The sequence below is a fragment of the Panthera onca genome, chromosome E1 (genome assembly GCF_046562875.1).
Source record: "Panthera onca isolate mPanOnc1 chromosome E1, mPanOnc1 haplotype 2, whole genome shotgun sequence".
Lineage (NCBI taxonomy): Eukaryota > Metazoa > Chordata > Mammalia > Carnivora > Felidae > Panthera > Panthera onca.
The window spans coordinates 1,108,596-1,124,745 of NC_138352.1; the positions used below are offsets into that span (position 1 = coordinate 1,108,596).

At 41.1% G+C, this 16,150-nt stretch overlaps 1 protein-coding gene across 3 annotated transcripts in view; it reads left to right on the forward strand.

Annotated features, from left to right (window-relative positions):
• Positions 1-16,150, forward strand: part of MAP3K3 (mitogen-activated protein kinase kinase kinase 3) — a 62,687-nt gene that overhangs the window by 3,011 nt on the left and 43,526 nt on the right. For all 3 annotated transcript variants that reach the window (XR_014136026.1, XM_060645729.3, XM_060645730.3), the window contains exon 2: positions 7,212-7,333. Coding sequence is in view for 2 of the 3 variants with exons in the window: in XM_060645729.3 (XP_060501712.1) it covers positions 7,212-7,333 (122 nt within the window). In the remaining variant the exon portion in view is untranslated. The remainder of the gene's footprint in view (positions 1-7,211; positions 7,334-16,150) is intronic.

The following is a 16,150-nucleotide window of genomic DNA, read 5'->3' on the forward strand; positions in this document are numbered from 1 at the left end:
TTTTTTGGCTTTGATACTATGGCTATTAAAAAAATTCAGATTAACTGGTCATTTTTGTTGGTCACGCTAGAATTCTCTCCCAGTTTTATTTATTATTTATTTTTTTTAAAGTTTACTGTATTTATTTATTTATTTTGAGAGAGAGAGAGAGAGCAAGAGCAGGGGAGGGGCAGAGAGAGAATCCCAGGCAGGCTCTGCACTGTCAGCACAGAGCCCAATGTAGGGCTCAAACTCAGAAACTGTGAGATCATGACCTGAGCTGAAATCAAGAGTTGGACACTTATGGAACTGAGCCAACCAGGTGCCCCTATCCCAGTTTTAGTAATTATGTGGCAAATGCTGTTAGTAACACTTGAGACTAATTCATGAGTGTTTATTTGGACTTTTTATATGTGTATTCTGAAACTTAGTGGGAAGTGTTTTTGAAAAACATGTAACAATTTGGAAATGTTACAGGAAACTATAGTAAACTGAGTACAGGGTTAAGGATGGTGTGGTTTTGGTTTGATAGCTTGGTTAGAAGTCAGAATCATTGTGATTTACAGACACCTTGCATCTCTAAAGTTCCAACAACCTTCCGAGGCTCCTTCCAAGGCTAACTGGGAGCTCCCAGTTAGACCAGTTTCTATATAGACTCTGGTCAACAACTGTTTTGATTGAAATTTGGGTCACAATTTAATGAGTCAAGCTGGCCATGTGTTGACTAGGTTTCTGATATTTTTAAAAATTTTTTAACATTTATTTATTTTTGAGACAGAGAGAGACAGAGCATGAACGGGGGAGGGGCAGAGAGAGAGGGAGACACAGAATCAGAAGCAGGCTCCAGGCTCTGGGCCATCAGCCCAGAGCCTGACGCGGGGCTCGAACTCACGGACCGCAAGATCGTGACCTGAGCTGAAGTCGGACGCTCAACCGACTGAGCCACCCAGGCGCCCCGGTTTCTGATATTTTTTAAATGACAGTTGGACTTTAAAACTGAATTTTAGGCATTCATAAAAAGTAAATATCTATCCAACTGAGTGTTACTTGGGGGAATACATAAAGGATAAGAAACTGTTTTCTTGGTCCTGTCTATGTAAGCTATTCCTTTATTCTTTGCCCATTTGAATGTCTCTTATGTGTCAGGTGCAGTATTAGGCCCTGTATCTGCATTTATCCTGTCCTTAAGAAGTTACAGTTAGGTAAGGTGAACCAGAAACATGTAAACAAATAAGTGCAAGGAGTTGTTGTAGGTAATTTGTCAAAACTGTGTAAAGATGCATAGGAAGGAGACATCAATTCTGTAGTTTTGGGATAAACATACATAATCCTATAGTCTCCAGACCTTTGGGTTAATTTCATTAAACATTAAAATAAAATATAGTGGTGATATGTTGATTCTTATGAGGAAGCAATGGCTTACTTTGTAATATGTATTTTTAAATTTTGGGTCATCAGTTACTTTAAAAAATTTTTTGTTTTTTAAAGTGGGCTCCGTGTTCAGTGTGGAGCCCAACACAGGGCTTGAACTCACGACCCTGAGATCAAAACCTGAGCTGAAATTGAGAGTTGGACAAAACCAATTGAGCCACCCATGTGCCCCCCCCCCCATTAGTTATTTTTGAAGGGCTGTTATGGGATATCCCAGAAACAGAAAAATAAACACCAGGATTTGACTTTGAGATCTAGCAAAGGTTCAACCATATCCATGAAGGAAAAAAGTTTCTTATGAATTGAGGCTCAGACCTTTTTGCTTATACTTACTATAAAATGATGTTTGCCCAGGTATTGACAAGGTGGAGGCAGTGGGAGTGTGAGAAATGTCACGAAGAGTAAGATAGTAAAATCTGACATAAAGACATTCTGAAGACAGCATCTCCTGGGTGAGCAGTATACACAGATGATCTGGGAGAACTGGGTAAAGAGTTGGCCACATGAAGAAATAACATTGTTAGTTAAGCGAACACAACAATTAAAACATTACTGTAGGGATTTGTATATATGGAAAGGGGTGTCTGACATAGTAAACAGATGTCACACAGGACAACAATGTTTACTGAAGGACATGGTGCTACTGGAAACTTTTCTGGGGTTTTAGCCAAGGGGATTCATAAACAGGAGTGCCTTAAGACCCTGCTTTTATTTTATTTACTTAAATGTTTATGTATTTATTTTGAATGAGAGAATCCCAAGCAATCTCTGCACTGTCAGCCCAGAGCCCGATGCAGAGCTTCATCCCATGAACTGTGGGATCATGACCTGAACCGAAATCAAGAGTCAGATGCTCAAGTAACTGAGCCACCCAGGTGCCCAAGACCCTGCTTCTATTTATTTATTTTATGTTTTATTTTAAAATAATGTTTGTTGATTTATTTATTTTGAGATTGAGAGAGCGTGCAAGCAGGGGACTGGCGGGGGGCGGGGGGAGAGAATGAGAGAGAGAGAGAGAGAGAGAGAGAGAGAGAGAGAACCCCAAACAGACTTTATGCTGTCAGCACAGAGCCCGATGGGCTCAAACTCACAAACTGTGAGATCATGACCTGAGTCGAAATCAAAAGTCGGATGCTTAACCGACTGAGCCACCCAGACGCCCCAAGACCCTGGTTTTAGATAGAAGTAATAGTTCATTCTGGAAGATTGACTTCCTGCTGGAGCTAAGGAAAGAGGAATATGCTGCCTGGCAGCCCCCATACCATAGGTCGGGGTATCCAGAGAAGAAGTACATGCTGCTGGATAATTATGGATAGCTGTCCGCTTAAGACTGCTTAAGAGCTTCCACTTTTCTTTTTTTTTTTTTTTTAATTTTTTTTTCAACGTTTTTTATTTATTTTTGGGACAGAGAGAGACAGAGCATGAACGGGGGAGGGGCAGAGAGAGAGGGAGACACAGAATCGGAAGCAGGCTCCAGGCTCCGAGCCATCAGCCCAGAGCCAGACGCGGGGCTCGAACTCACGGACCGCGAGATCGTGACCTGGCTGAAGTCGGACGCTTAACCGACAGCGCCACCCAGGCGCCCCAAGAGCTTCCACTTTTCAAGCCTGAACTCTAATCCTAGTTTCATAGATCCCTTCTTTTCTATTTTCTATGAATACTTGCCTCCATAGTCATAACCTCTTAATCTCTAGAATTAACTTCTTCCTCTGTGCTTCTTCCTGGTAGCTTTTAAGTGTGTCAAACCACCTCCATCCTCAGGAAATCTTTTCAAGGTGATAGCACACTATTACCCCAGCCTCAAGTTGTTCATGTGTAAAGTTCACAAATGAATTGTTGATTTCCACTACTTCCAACTTCCTTTTAATCTCCAACTTCTTGATTCCCTTTAAAATTTTGTTTCTGCCTCTATCACTGTATTGGACCTGCCTGGTCTATGCCTGCTACTGTCTTTCTTTGGTCCTGACTTGCTGTGGTGTCATTCTTGTATTTTTCCAGACCTCTTAAAATCTTTGCCAGCATACCTTCTTCCTACTCTACTCAATAAGGATTAATATTCATTGAGCTTCAATCCCTGACCCAGTTTTCTTCCCCTCAGCCCCTCACTTGCTTTTAGGTCCTTTCTTAAGTTTATTTTTCTAATCTCTCCTACATAGCTGGAAAAGCTTGCTTTTCTGAAAGAATCCTTATTCTATTAATAGTTATGTAAAATCGTCTATGAAACCTCTTGCTAATCACACTGTAAAAAATTTTTTACATGGATGTATTTATATGCTCTAGTTTGTATATTGTCTAAATCAATTGCTTTACTTGTATAACCTTGTATTTCGGTGTCATTCATCCATTTACTCCTAGAGTTTGAACAGCTTGAAGTATCTTTCAAAACTATCTAATGTATAACACATATTAGTACTCAGTAAATGGTTGTTGGTAATGACTAATAAAAATTCAGGAATAAAATTAAGCATTAGGATAGAATAAGTAGTGTCCAGTCTTTTCCCATTGACCTTTCTCCATTGAAAATAATAGCCAACATTTTTTTAGCATTACTAAGTGTTAGGTACCATGAGGGAATAATTTGTAAGTTCGTTTTTCTTTTAACTCTCACAGCAGCTCTGTGATATGATATATTTATTTATCTCCATTTTATAGATGAGGAAATTGAGGTTTAGGGTGAATAGTGATTTGTTCAAAGCCTCCTTAAATCCAGGTCTTTCTGACTACATATAAATGACTGCTGAACGCTAAGAAAGCTGCTATTTGTTTTTAAAATTTTTGTTTGATTGTTTTTGTTTTTAAGAAATACCATACTGGAGGGTTAATAATTAAGTTAAAATCTCAATCCAGGAAGAAATGCCTAAAAGAGCCACTTGATTTACTTCCTGTCTTTATCCACGTCCTCAGTTTGAAGTATCAGTTTAAGAACCTGTCTGCCTCTAGCAATGTTTTCGACTTTGACACAAAATCAGATTCTATTACCCTGTGTCATTTGTGTCAGTTATCCCGGGTTTCAGGAGATAGTGCCAAACCATTCCTCAAATGTGTTCTCAGCGCTGGAACTACCAAACAAGTTTATCCATGAAGTAATGCCAGGAACTGGTTAGCTTCCTGGAAACAGAATTTGTCAACCTGATAAACCAGCTCTTATAATAGCATCATCTTACACAGAATTAGAAACGCTTTCTGTAGTCCTGCTTGTTGTGGATTTGACTTAAAAAGCATGCGTCTCTGTGTGTACTCACATCCATCTCAGTTCAGTATCTGAGTTTAGCCAACAACAGAAATTACCAGTTCTCAGAGTGGTTATCTTGATAATGATAACTCCATGTATTCTGCTGTTAGGAATATCACTCACTGGATGTGCCTCAGAAAACACATACCTAGTCATGATCCTCCTTATAGTGATCCCAATTTACTGTTACAGTTGGTCCAAACATCGTATACACATATTAAATATACATAATATATAAGCTTATGTATATTGTATACATAAGCCAATCTTCCTAGCTTAGATGTTATGCTCTAATTTTTAAACTTTTGTTGGGAAGTTAAAAAAACAAAATATGCAAGTCTCTTTCTTTAAGGAGCCTATAGGAAAATCACTAGAAAATATAAAATAATTGATGGGATGTATGTGTTTTAATTTTGACAAATGTCTTTTTGTAGGTACCCACTTTCTTTTTACTCATTATCCCATTTACTTATCCTTTTGGTTCTACATCACCTCTCAAACATACTTTGGTATATATTTTGAAATGGAATTAGATAGGAAGCTACTCTACTCATGTTTTTCCTGCACATTTTTAAGTCTAATTTTACTTTTATGAGCAGTCAGAAACCTCTACAATGGGCACCTTTCTCCTTCCTTTCCTGCACCTTCTCAGAGGGCATGTAGGGTACCTGAGCAGATTTGATCTAGAAAGAAGAGAGGCAAATAGCACAGATTTACTTCTTATACTTCAGGCTGTTCTTTCCTTTCCACAAGGTATTAGAATATTTCCAAGGCATGATGATGAAAGACAAAAGATAGGTGCTCTATGGGTGGAGTCTTTTGTACTTGCTTCTTTTAAGCTGTGCTTCTGGTCCTCAAGTGACTCAGTCGTCACCAAAACAAGTGTAACAACTCATCTGTCATGTTCCTTTCCAGATCAACAGATTTATTTTCAACTCCCAAATGCTATTTGAGTAGACAAGGATGTCTTGAAAGACCTGGGAGAATTTTGCAAAACATGGAATTGGGCTGGTTTGAGTTCTGGGTTTTGGCCACTTGTCTTCAATGCATGAGAATTCCAGTACTCTGCTATTTCAAGAAAAGGGGATTAAAAGTAATGCCAGTAAGGCAGAGACAATGCATTGCTTGGCCAGTTAGGGAAGAAAAACAATAGAACTGCCTTTTCACTTCCCTGTGGGAAGCAGAAGGCCTATAAACTTGTAAAGAGTTGGGGTGGGGGGGGGGGCGGTGCTCAAAGGCTAGGCATGTAAAACAGCTTCTGTTCAAAGCAGCTACCTTGAGGTCCTTGTTTGGTACCTTTTAAAATGTGCTTTTCAAGGGGCGCCTGGGTGGCTCAGTCGGTTAAGCGGCCGACTTCGGCTCAGGTCATGATCTCGCGGTCCGTGAGTTCGAGCCCCGCGTCAGGCTCTGTGCTGATAGCTCAGAGCCTGGAGCCTGTTTCAGATTCTGTGTCTCCCTCTCTCGGACCCTCCCCCGTTCATGCTCTGTCTCTCTCTGTCTCAAAAATAAATAAATGTTAAAAAAAAAAAATTTTTTTTTAAATAAAATGTGCTTTTCTAGGGGCACCTGGGTGGCTCACTAGGTTAAGCATCTGAGACTTCAGCTCAGGTTTTGACCTCATGGTTTGTGAGTTCAAGTGCCACATCAGGCTCTGTACTGACAGCTCAGAGCCTGGAGCCTGCTTCGGATTCTGTGTCTCCTCTTTCTGCCCTCCCCTGCTTGCTCATGCACTCTCCCCCCCCCCCCCCCCCGCCAAAATAAATAAATCTTAAAATAATAAATAAATAAATACATACATACATACATACATAAAGTGTGTTCTTCTAGGGGCAACTGGGTGCCTCAGTCAGACTCTTGGTTTCAGCTCAGGTCAAGATCTCACGGTTCATGAGTTTGAGCCCCACATCTGGCTCTGTGCAAACAGTGCAGAGCCTATTTAGGATTCTATCTCCCCCCTCTCCCCTCCCCTGCTTGCTCTCTCTCTCTCTCTCTCTCTCTCAAAATAAATAAACTTAAAAAAAATTTTTTTTAATGTGCTTTTCTACCTGGGATGCTTTAAGAATAAGTCTGTGTGTGACTCTGTCCCATAATCAGCTCTCCATGAATTCATCTTTTCACTTAGTACCCTACTACACTGTGCTGGTTGTTGTTCACTCCAACTTTTCATTTGTTTTTCCTGATTGAGTTTCTCTGGCACTGGAAGAATTGCCCTGTCTGAGCAACTCCCTTGCCGCCAGTGAATTGGTAAATATTGCTGCCAGAAATCTGATTGGAGATATGTTAAGAATCCATTAAAATTCAAATTGCCAGAGTCTGACCTCAGTTATCTACTTTTCAGAGACATCAAGTGCATGTGATTATAGTTATAGGATCTGTCGTTTTACCTGGGCAGAACTTACAATTTTTAGTACTAATTTGCTGGTCTGTATTTTATTTTTAAGTTTTTATTTGAATTCCAATTAGTTACCATACAGTGTAATACTACTTTCAGGTGTACAATTTGGTGATTCAGCACTTACCTGTGGTCCATTTTAAAGTATCTTAGCCCATGTGCTCTCTTTCATTGCAGATGAACAGGAGGCATTGAACTCAATCATGAAGGATCTGGTGGCCCTCCAGATGAGCCGACGTCACCGGGTGCCTGGATATGAGACCATGAAGAGCAAAGACACGGGTCACCCAAATAGGCAGGTGTGTGTGGCCATGGCAGATCCACCTACAGTTGCTGGGAAGGGGTTTTCAAATGGGCAATATTTGAGAAGCCAAGGATACTCTAATACCAGGTTAGAATGCTTTTGGCCCCTTTCTTTCAGAGTTTATTAAGTGGTGAGTGGTATATACCAGCCAGGTGTGGGTCCTGATCTGGATCCCCAAAGCCTTGTGCATCTGACCTTGTGTATAGTGTTGTATCTGTGGAGAATAAGAATAATTCCTTCATGTATTATGGGGACAGTATTCATGTAACTCTTCCTTTACTGATTATTGGCAGATGTTTAATCCAGATTCATAATCTCTCAGGAGGTTTTTTAGCTACCTTACAGTGATACTCAGGAAAAATTAGTTAATTTTAGTTTTAGCATATGTAAAATATAATCAGGAAGGGAAATTTACTTAATAAGATGTCACATAATATATTCTAAAGGTAACAATGAGCGATTTTATTATTTTTGTTTACACTTGTTTCCCCTTATGGTAACTTAGGTGGTTGAGAGTGTCTACTCTACTGAGAGTTGTGTGCTTCTTTAGGAAAATAGTTACTATTTTTATTAACATTTAAACCTGTGCACTGTTGAGAATCTTTTTCCCATCTCTAGTGTCATTTACAAACTCCCTGTTTCCTGGGTACTTTGGCCTTCAGAGAGGAGTGAATGATGGGGAGCTTTCCTCCCTAGTGGGTTATCTAGTGCTATATCATATGGCATGTTTAGTGTATTTGGTGAAAATTTGTACATGCCATTCTCCTTTGTGGTTCACTTCCTTATCAGCTAACCTTCCTTCTCTTTCCTCATTTGCACCTCGTTTACCAATTCTTCGGAAGAATCCTTGGTTCCTAGAGAAAAAGTAAGGCCCTAGAACTTTTTCTGTCTAAGGTCTTGCTAGATATAGTCTCCCAGAGTATTTCCTGCCTTTAGGAAAACTGGGGACCCTGCATCCTTTTGTTTCATGATATAACAGAAGGATTAGCTTAGAAGGCTGGTTTGTTTTTGTGGCTACCTTACAGAACTGGGGGAATAGGGCCCATTCTTTTACTATTTTCATACATTATTCTGTCTAATTGTGTGGGTTCTGCCTTGTGGTAACTCTTTGCTATTCAAAGCTGCTTTTGGAAGGAGCATTTTACCAGAAGTGAGTCCCCTCCCCCAGGCTTGAGCCTAATGACCTCACTTTCCTTCCTGTCTTCCTATGTGGAGTGTGCTGCTCCAGTCAGCTGATCTTTCTCCAAATGGGGCTGATAGTGTGGATATCAGTTAGGTGAAAAGGGGAAGCTTTCTTGAGTTGGAAGGCCCAAATGGACCAGTCCGGGAAGAGGAGGGTGGCATGGCCTCTGATCATTCCTTGAAGGGAGTTACCTTTTAGAGATCCTTCTTTTTCTTTTTCTTCTTCTTCTTCTTCTTCTTCTTCTTTTTTTTTTTTTTTATGTTTATTTATTTATTCTGGGGAGAGAGTGCATGAGTGCACACCAGCGGGGGAGGGGCAGAGAGAGAGAGGGGGAGACACAGAATCTGTACTGAGCTGTCAGTACAGAGCCTGTTTTGGGGCTCAAACCCAGGAACTGTGAGATCATGACCTGAGCTGAAGTCGGACACTCAACCGACTGAGCCACCCAGGTGCCCCTAGAGATCCTCTGCTTAGAGCCTAAAAACTATTATAAGAAAAGTCCTGATCTTTACTGTGCCTGCTGCTGTGTTATTGGAATAAAGTCAGTGGTTATGAAGGGAGAAGGCTGTGGAAAGGATTGACTGCTGGTTAAGAAGTAACCTTAACAAGAGGTAGTGGCTCTAAGGACCCACAATTTACTTGAATATCATCATACTTTTTCTGTTGCATGGAGGATACAAATTATTAACCTCAGTTTTTTTGTTTTTAAAGAAAAAACACAGCAGCAGTAGGAGCTCAGCCCTTCTGAACAGCCCCACAGTAACAACAAGCTCATGTGCAGGGGCTGTAAGAAAAAGAAATTTTTGGGAAGGAACCACATTACTCATTAAAGCTAAAATGTGCTTTCAAATCTGATCCAAGTGCTGGAAGAGTGTGGAGTTCATTTCCCAGACAAGTCATTTTAGTGAATTTGTAGGGAGCACTGGTTACTTATAACCTGTATTCTGTGCTTTTAGCCACCAATTTGCAGAATAGTATTATTCATAAGCAGTGTCTGTCAGTGCTGTCCAGTATACTTGGTGTGATGATAGAAGTGTTCTGTATCTGTGCTGTCCAATGTGATAGCCACTAGCCACACATAGCTATTGATCAACTGAGGAAGTCAATTTTAGGTTTTATTTAATTAAAAAAAATTTTTTTTAATGTTTATTTTTGAGAGAGAAAGACAGAACATGAGCAGGGGAGGGGCAGAGAGAGAGGGAGACACAGAATCCAAAGCAGGCTCCAGGCTCTGAGCTGTCAGCACAGAGCCTGACATGGGGCTCGAACCCACGAACTGTGAGATCATGACCTGAGCCGAAGTCGGACGCTTAACCGACTTAGCCACCCAGGCACCCCAGATTTTATTTAATTTTAATTAATTTAAATTTAAATAGCCATATGTGGCTAGTGGCTACTGTCTTGGACAGCACAACTTTATATACTATAAGAGACTGTTGGTTTTGCTGGGCAAGAAATTAAGTGCATGCTTGGAGGTGTTTAGCAATTCATTGGTGTACATTCATTCTTCCACACAGGTCATGTGTTTCTATACATTGTGATAAGCTCATTCATGAGAATCCTATCTAAGATTCTATTCCAGAGGCATGGGGGCTGGGGGGTAGTGAAGCTGTGGAACTGACATGACTGTTTAGAAATGGAAGCTCAAAGTTGTATGCTAATATCAGACAGAAGGGCAATGAAAATGTCAAGATCATTTTTCCCCCTTAATAAAATCAAGGTTGTAGAATGGCCTCTCCTGGGAATTGTAGCAGATGTTCAGCTTCTGACCAGGGGAGGTATTCTTCAGTAAAATCCAAAAGGAGAAAGGGGGAGAAAGTCTCAGTGAATATATTTCTAGGAAGGATGGGGTGAGATGAAAGTGGAGGAAACCTTTGGAGGGAGATGTGTTTATAGCTTAGTGTAATGAAAAGAACCTGGCCTAGGAGTCTGCCAGTGTTAATAATCTGTTAACGTAGGACTTTACAGAGTGAATCCCTATTTGTTATTGTTGTTGTTTGCTTAGGCTTGGGATAGGATTAAACTCTATTCTCCATTACCAGTTCCTCTGCCAGAAAGTCCATACTTAGCAGAGAAGAATGAAAGATCAAAACCTAATTTAAATGGCTAAGAGATGCCAAATTGAGCTAGGAAATGTCAAATAGGGCTAAAGATTCAAACTGCAGAGTACCAGTTGAAAGTAACCAAGTGTTTGGTTAGAAAGGTTGCTTTTTCAGGCAGGGGATGGCGCTGACAGAGGCAAAGGGCACTTACTGCAGCATGAGAAGCGCAGTGCTGGCCACAGGGCAGCGCTAAGATTAGCAGAGCCTTACGGGGTTCAAGCTGGACACAGCAAAGGAAAGCCAGAGGAGCTATGGATTGACAATTGCTGGGGAGCTGAGGCCTGGAAGAATTGGAAAACCTAATTTAATATCTCTGCTTAGCAGGACTTCAGGCATCCTCTTGCCTAAGTGAGAAAGCTAGGTAACTAATTGAAAAAGAGAATGCGTTTGGCAACAACTAAGCTTTCTGAGCAGCTTCGGACGTATATGGGCAATGAGGTGCTCAACTATGAACTCTTTGCTAGGGGGTAGGATCTGGGTTCTCTGCATTCTTCCTCTTGTACGTTAGATCCCTGGAAGCCTACAGCCTTGTTAGAGCTGGCCGAACAATCTTAGATGTGTGGCCCATCCCAGTGTGTGGTTGGAGCCTACAGACAGTTTTGCAGGCGGTGATGAGCAACACCCCTTTAGCAGTCATCAGCTCACAGTGCTTTATCAATAGGTGCAATTTCTCTGTGAAGCTGACAGCTTAGTGTACTGAAAAGAGTACTGGCCTAGAAGTCTTGGAGTTGTTAATAATCCATTAACCTAGGATTTTACAGTTTACCGAGTGCTTTCAACAACAACAGTTGATAGCACTAACAACTGTAAGCATGTGTATGATGCTTAAAAGTTTGCAGAGTGCTTACACAAAGGTATTTGGTAGAGCCAGGAAGCAAACCCAGATCTTCTGACTGCTGGTCACAGTAATTTTACTGTATATAAGTCTAATCATCTTTCTAAACCTCAGTTTTTCCATCTGAAATAATACCCGTTGTATCTACCTCTTAAAGTTGTTGTAAGGTCACAGGCAGAATGTAAAGCATTTTGTACATCGTAAAACAGATGTACAGATGTAAAGTGGTAGTGATTACATCACTCTGTTATGTTCTGGCACTGCAGGTATGAGTTCTAGTGAAAGCCTCTAATCAGAATTCTGCATACTGTCATGGAACTGAAAAGGTTAAGGTTTTCTACCTTTATTGGATTGTTATTCCTGTCTATCAGATAGTTCTTTGCAAATTTCTGAAGCTAGCCTAATTTCTTAAAATCCCAGTGGAGGAAGAAATAGAATCCTTAATTCCCGTTTCTCTCAAGTCTTACCAGTAACTGGTAAGTAGAGGCTTGAATAGCATCCAGGCTCTGGGTCTGACTTTGCAGGTGTTCACTAGTGGGTGCTGAATGGAAAAGTTGCTTTCCTCATTTCAGGCACTAGCAGGACAGGACTCTTGGCTATCAGTTCTAAAGGAGGAAAATTCTGGGGGCTGTTCCTCCAGTATGGCCAGTGATTGAGCAGACTGTCTTTTGCTTTTACTGTGACAGACCTGGCTCTTCAGGACTTCCATTCTCTTTCAGGGGTTGTTGATAAGATTGTCTGGCTAGTTTGAAAGTGAAACATAAAGCAATATATAAGCTTGATATTTTATTTTATAAGAAGGCTGCTTTATTTATATTTTATACATATATATATATTTATATTTGTGCGTGTGTGTGTAGCAGTGGTTTATTAGGCAGCAATAGCTAAGCAATATACCATTCAATCATTGATTCATTCAGATGCTCACTGAGCTGCTCCTGCATGCCAGACACAGTGCAAGGACTGGGCATATAGAAAGAACTAGGGCAGAGAAGGTTGCTTTACAGTCATCTCTTCCGTTGCCCTTAGGACTTTCCAGACCCACACAAAATTATTTTTGTTGTCCTTTTTTTTTTTCTTTTCATTTTTTATCTTTGGCAAAATAAGGACTCTAGTGCCAAAAATATGGGAGCCATTAAAGACACATAGCAAATACAGGGAAAAGGAGAGCTACTCTGAACAATGGCTAGCTGAAACCTTTGTCAAGTCCAATTAGTTCACAAACATTTGTTTAATAAACCCAGATTTGTACAGGGATTCCTGGGAGCTTTCCTGGGTTGCATGTTCAGTTGTTGAGTTTAGACTTTGAGAAGGTTATTTCTACTTCAGTTTGGCATCATTATTGATTACTCCTATTGTCCCTGCTGAGTTCCCAAATCTGTAGTTCAGCCAGGAGGCCTACACTATCTTCCTGAGATTGGCTGTGGTGGGCAGGCGACTTGAACTTGCCTAGACCTGAATTTTTATATTGGAACTTCTTTTCTTAGCAGGGATGGCACCTCTCCCTTCAGTTCAACATGTGTCTGTAGTCAAGCCTGTTAGATATACAAAGAAATGTGTTGTGTTCCCTGTACCCTGGGAGCCATACAGTCTTATTGGGAAATGAAAACTACATTAAAAATAAGAAACTGAGGTAGGATGCAACTGTGCCTAAATATATGGTACAGATAGTGAGTGCCACGAAAGTGTAAGGTGAGCTTGAGCCGAAGGAGTTACAGAGTCATTTCTGGAGGGGGTAGCACTTAACTAGGCTGTGAAGGAATGTGTGAATGTTTAGCTAGGTGGACAGGAGGAAGGGTGGCACTCCAAGTCAGGCAACTGAAAGGCCAAAGGCTTAGGGCAAAGAACGAACCTGGCTTATTTCAGGAAATAGAGTGGGCATTGTTTGGGCCGGAGAGAGCAGTCCTGCTGAGGACAGTGTGAGATGGCTACGTAAACTGAGTGAGCTTAAGTTCCAGAGGACTTTGAATGACAGCTGAGGATTTAGACTTTATTGTATAGATCAGGGGTGTCACTGATTACTTTTTGAACAAGGAAGGGACATGGTGAAAGTGGTGGTTAAGATGACTGAAACCGTAGAGGAATGTAGACTGTGTTGGCAGAGGGAGCTCAGAAGTGCAGAGTCCGCTTTAGGAATCCAGGAGTAAGGGGAAAGGGTCTCAGTGAGAGTGATGACAGAGAGAATGGGAAGTGGGGTTCTGTCCCAGAGGCCTTTGAAGGGAGAATTGGAGGGGAGAGGAAGGAAAGAATCAAGTGGAACTCAGAGGTTTGTCTTCAGCCAAGAGAGCAGTGGTACCAATGTTAGAAATGGCATTGATGAGAAAGGAGACTAGTTTAGGAGGATGGTTGGGGCAAACATACATGTAGTGAGGTTGAGTTTGAGATCATAGTAAAAAAAAAAAAAAAAATTCAGATTGTATGCATGTGTGTATGTGTGTTTTTGCAGGTCCACAATCCTTTATCTGCATTTCTGAAATCCAAAGGGTACTGGAAACTGAAATACTTTTTTTTTTTTTTTTTTTGGTAAATTTGTGGCAGACTCATTTGGCAGCAAAACCTGGTTTGAGTGGACTTAGGGCTGTTTATAGTCTTTATTTATTCCACTTATTGTGAGTATTCACACTTTTCACTACAAAAACTAGCTTGTACCGTGTTAACAGAAAAACCCTAAGTCTTAGGTGACTTAACACAATATGCCCAGTGTGGGGAAGGGAAGGACAGTGTTCCCCACAGTCAGAACCCTGATCGAGGGTGGCCCCACTGACCTGGAACATGTGGCCACCAAAGAAGAGAGTGTAGAACTCAGTTATGTTCCCAGCTCTTGGTCAGAACTAGTGATAAAGTCCCAAACTAACTTCAAGAGAGGCTAAGCAGGACAGAGGTGCGTGGGGGAATACCTGTTCATGTTCTGCCTGTGCTGTGGAAGCGCTGCCCCAGGGACCCTCCCTGGGGGGAGGCGTCACATAATGTATATGACAGGTACCATACTTCCTCTCTAAGCTCAAAAACGCATTCTGAAACCCTTTTCGCCCCAAGAATTTTGGCTAAAGGCTAATGGGACCTGTGTTTTCATTTATTGAGCACTTACTATGTGCCAGGTACCATTCTCATGTCTTTACCTAATTATTTCATTTAATTCTTCTGATAACTCCATGAGATAAATATTGTTACTATTCGCACTTGACAGATGAGGAAACTGAGTTACAGATAGGTTAGTCAAATTCAAAGTCATAGAGCTAGGAGGTTGTAGAGCCAGGGTTTGAAACCAGATGGTTGGACTCTGCTGTCACATTTTTAAGAACAACATATCTGCCTCAAATACATGGCAGACAGAGGAAGTTTTGCTTGAGAGATTGGGGCTGGTCATAGAGATTTGGAAATTTTCTATTTACAAGTTGCCTATTTTTTTATTATTAAAAATTTTTAAGTTTATTTATTTATTTTGAGAGAGGGTGGGGGAGGGAGGGAGCATGTGTGTGCCAGCATGAGCAGGAGAGGGGCAGAGAGACAGGAGACAGAATCCCAAGCAGGCTCCACGTTGCTGGCACAGAGCTTGAAGCAGGGCTTGATCTCAACAAATCATGAGATCATGACCTGAGCCTCGCAAGATCAAGAGTTGGACACTTAACCGACTGAGCCACCCAGGTGCCCCTCAAGTTGCCCATTTTTTATTCTTACTGAAGAGAGGATGTGAGGAAAGCAGGAGAAATCCAGAGGCCAAAAGTCCAAACATCAACATGTGGGGGGAGGGGTGGGAGAAGGCATGAGGAAGAGGAACCAGCAAAGAAGCAGAAGTGGTTAGAGTGATGGCAGGTTCCCTGGGCTGGGATAGAGTCACAGAAAGCAGGGGAGGAGAGAACCTCATGAAAGAGAACTTGGCCACCAGTGTGAAATGTCTCAGAGAAGCAAGGAGAATGGTTGGCAGGAGGAATTGAATATATTTATCTTTATCTGAACTTTTCTTATCCATGGCTTATTCTCTTCAGCCTGACAGGGGGAACTTGGATTTAGGAACTTGGCAGATGTGGGCACACCATGTGGTACATGCCAGCATCCTGCCCTAGAAAGGCTGTCACCACATCAAAGAAGGGATTCAGCGCCCTAAGCATCTTTGTTTACACTGCTTACTAATCACAGGCTTGGTTGGTCTTGAGTAGGAGTGATTTGTGGTTTAAGGCAAAAGTTTAAATTCCCTTTCTAACTGAATTCACACGGAACAGTGCTTGGATTATGGTCGTCATTAAATAAATTCAGTTCCTTCAGTCCCACAAAGGGACAGAGGGGATTCCTTTGTAAGTACATCGAAGTATAATGTCCCAGTTTATGAATAAGAGCTATTGCTATATGTTTTTTATTGCTATAAAAAATGAGATGAAAAGCAACAAAAGAATACAATTTTATTTTAAATCAACAGAGAGAAATAAATCCTAAGGGGCTTTAGTTAATACATCAATATTGGTTAACTAATTGTAATAAAAACAAATGTACTATAGTAATGTATGATGTTAATAATAGAGGAAAAGTATGTGGGATCTGTTTGCTCAATTTTTCTGAAACTCTAAAGCTGTTCTAGAAACAGAATCTGTTAATAGAAAATACTAACAGTGCAAAAGCTACACCATGGTGTGCTGGACTGTGAGCAGCAGCAGGTGAAAGGCTCTGGTAGCCCCCCTGCGGGGGCATACAGGTTTG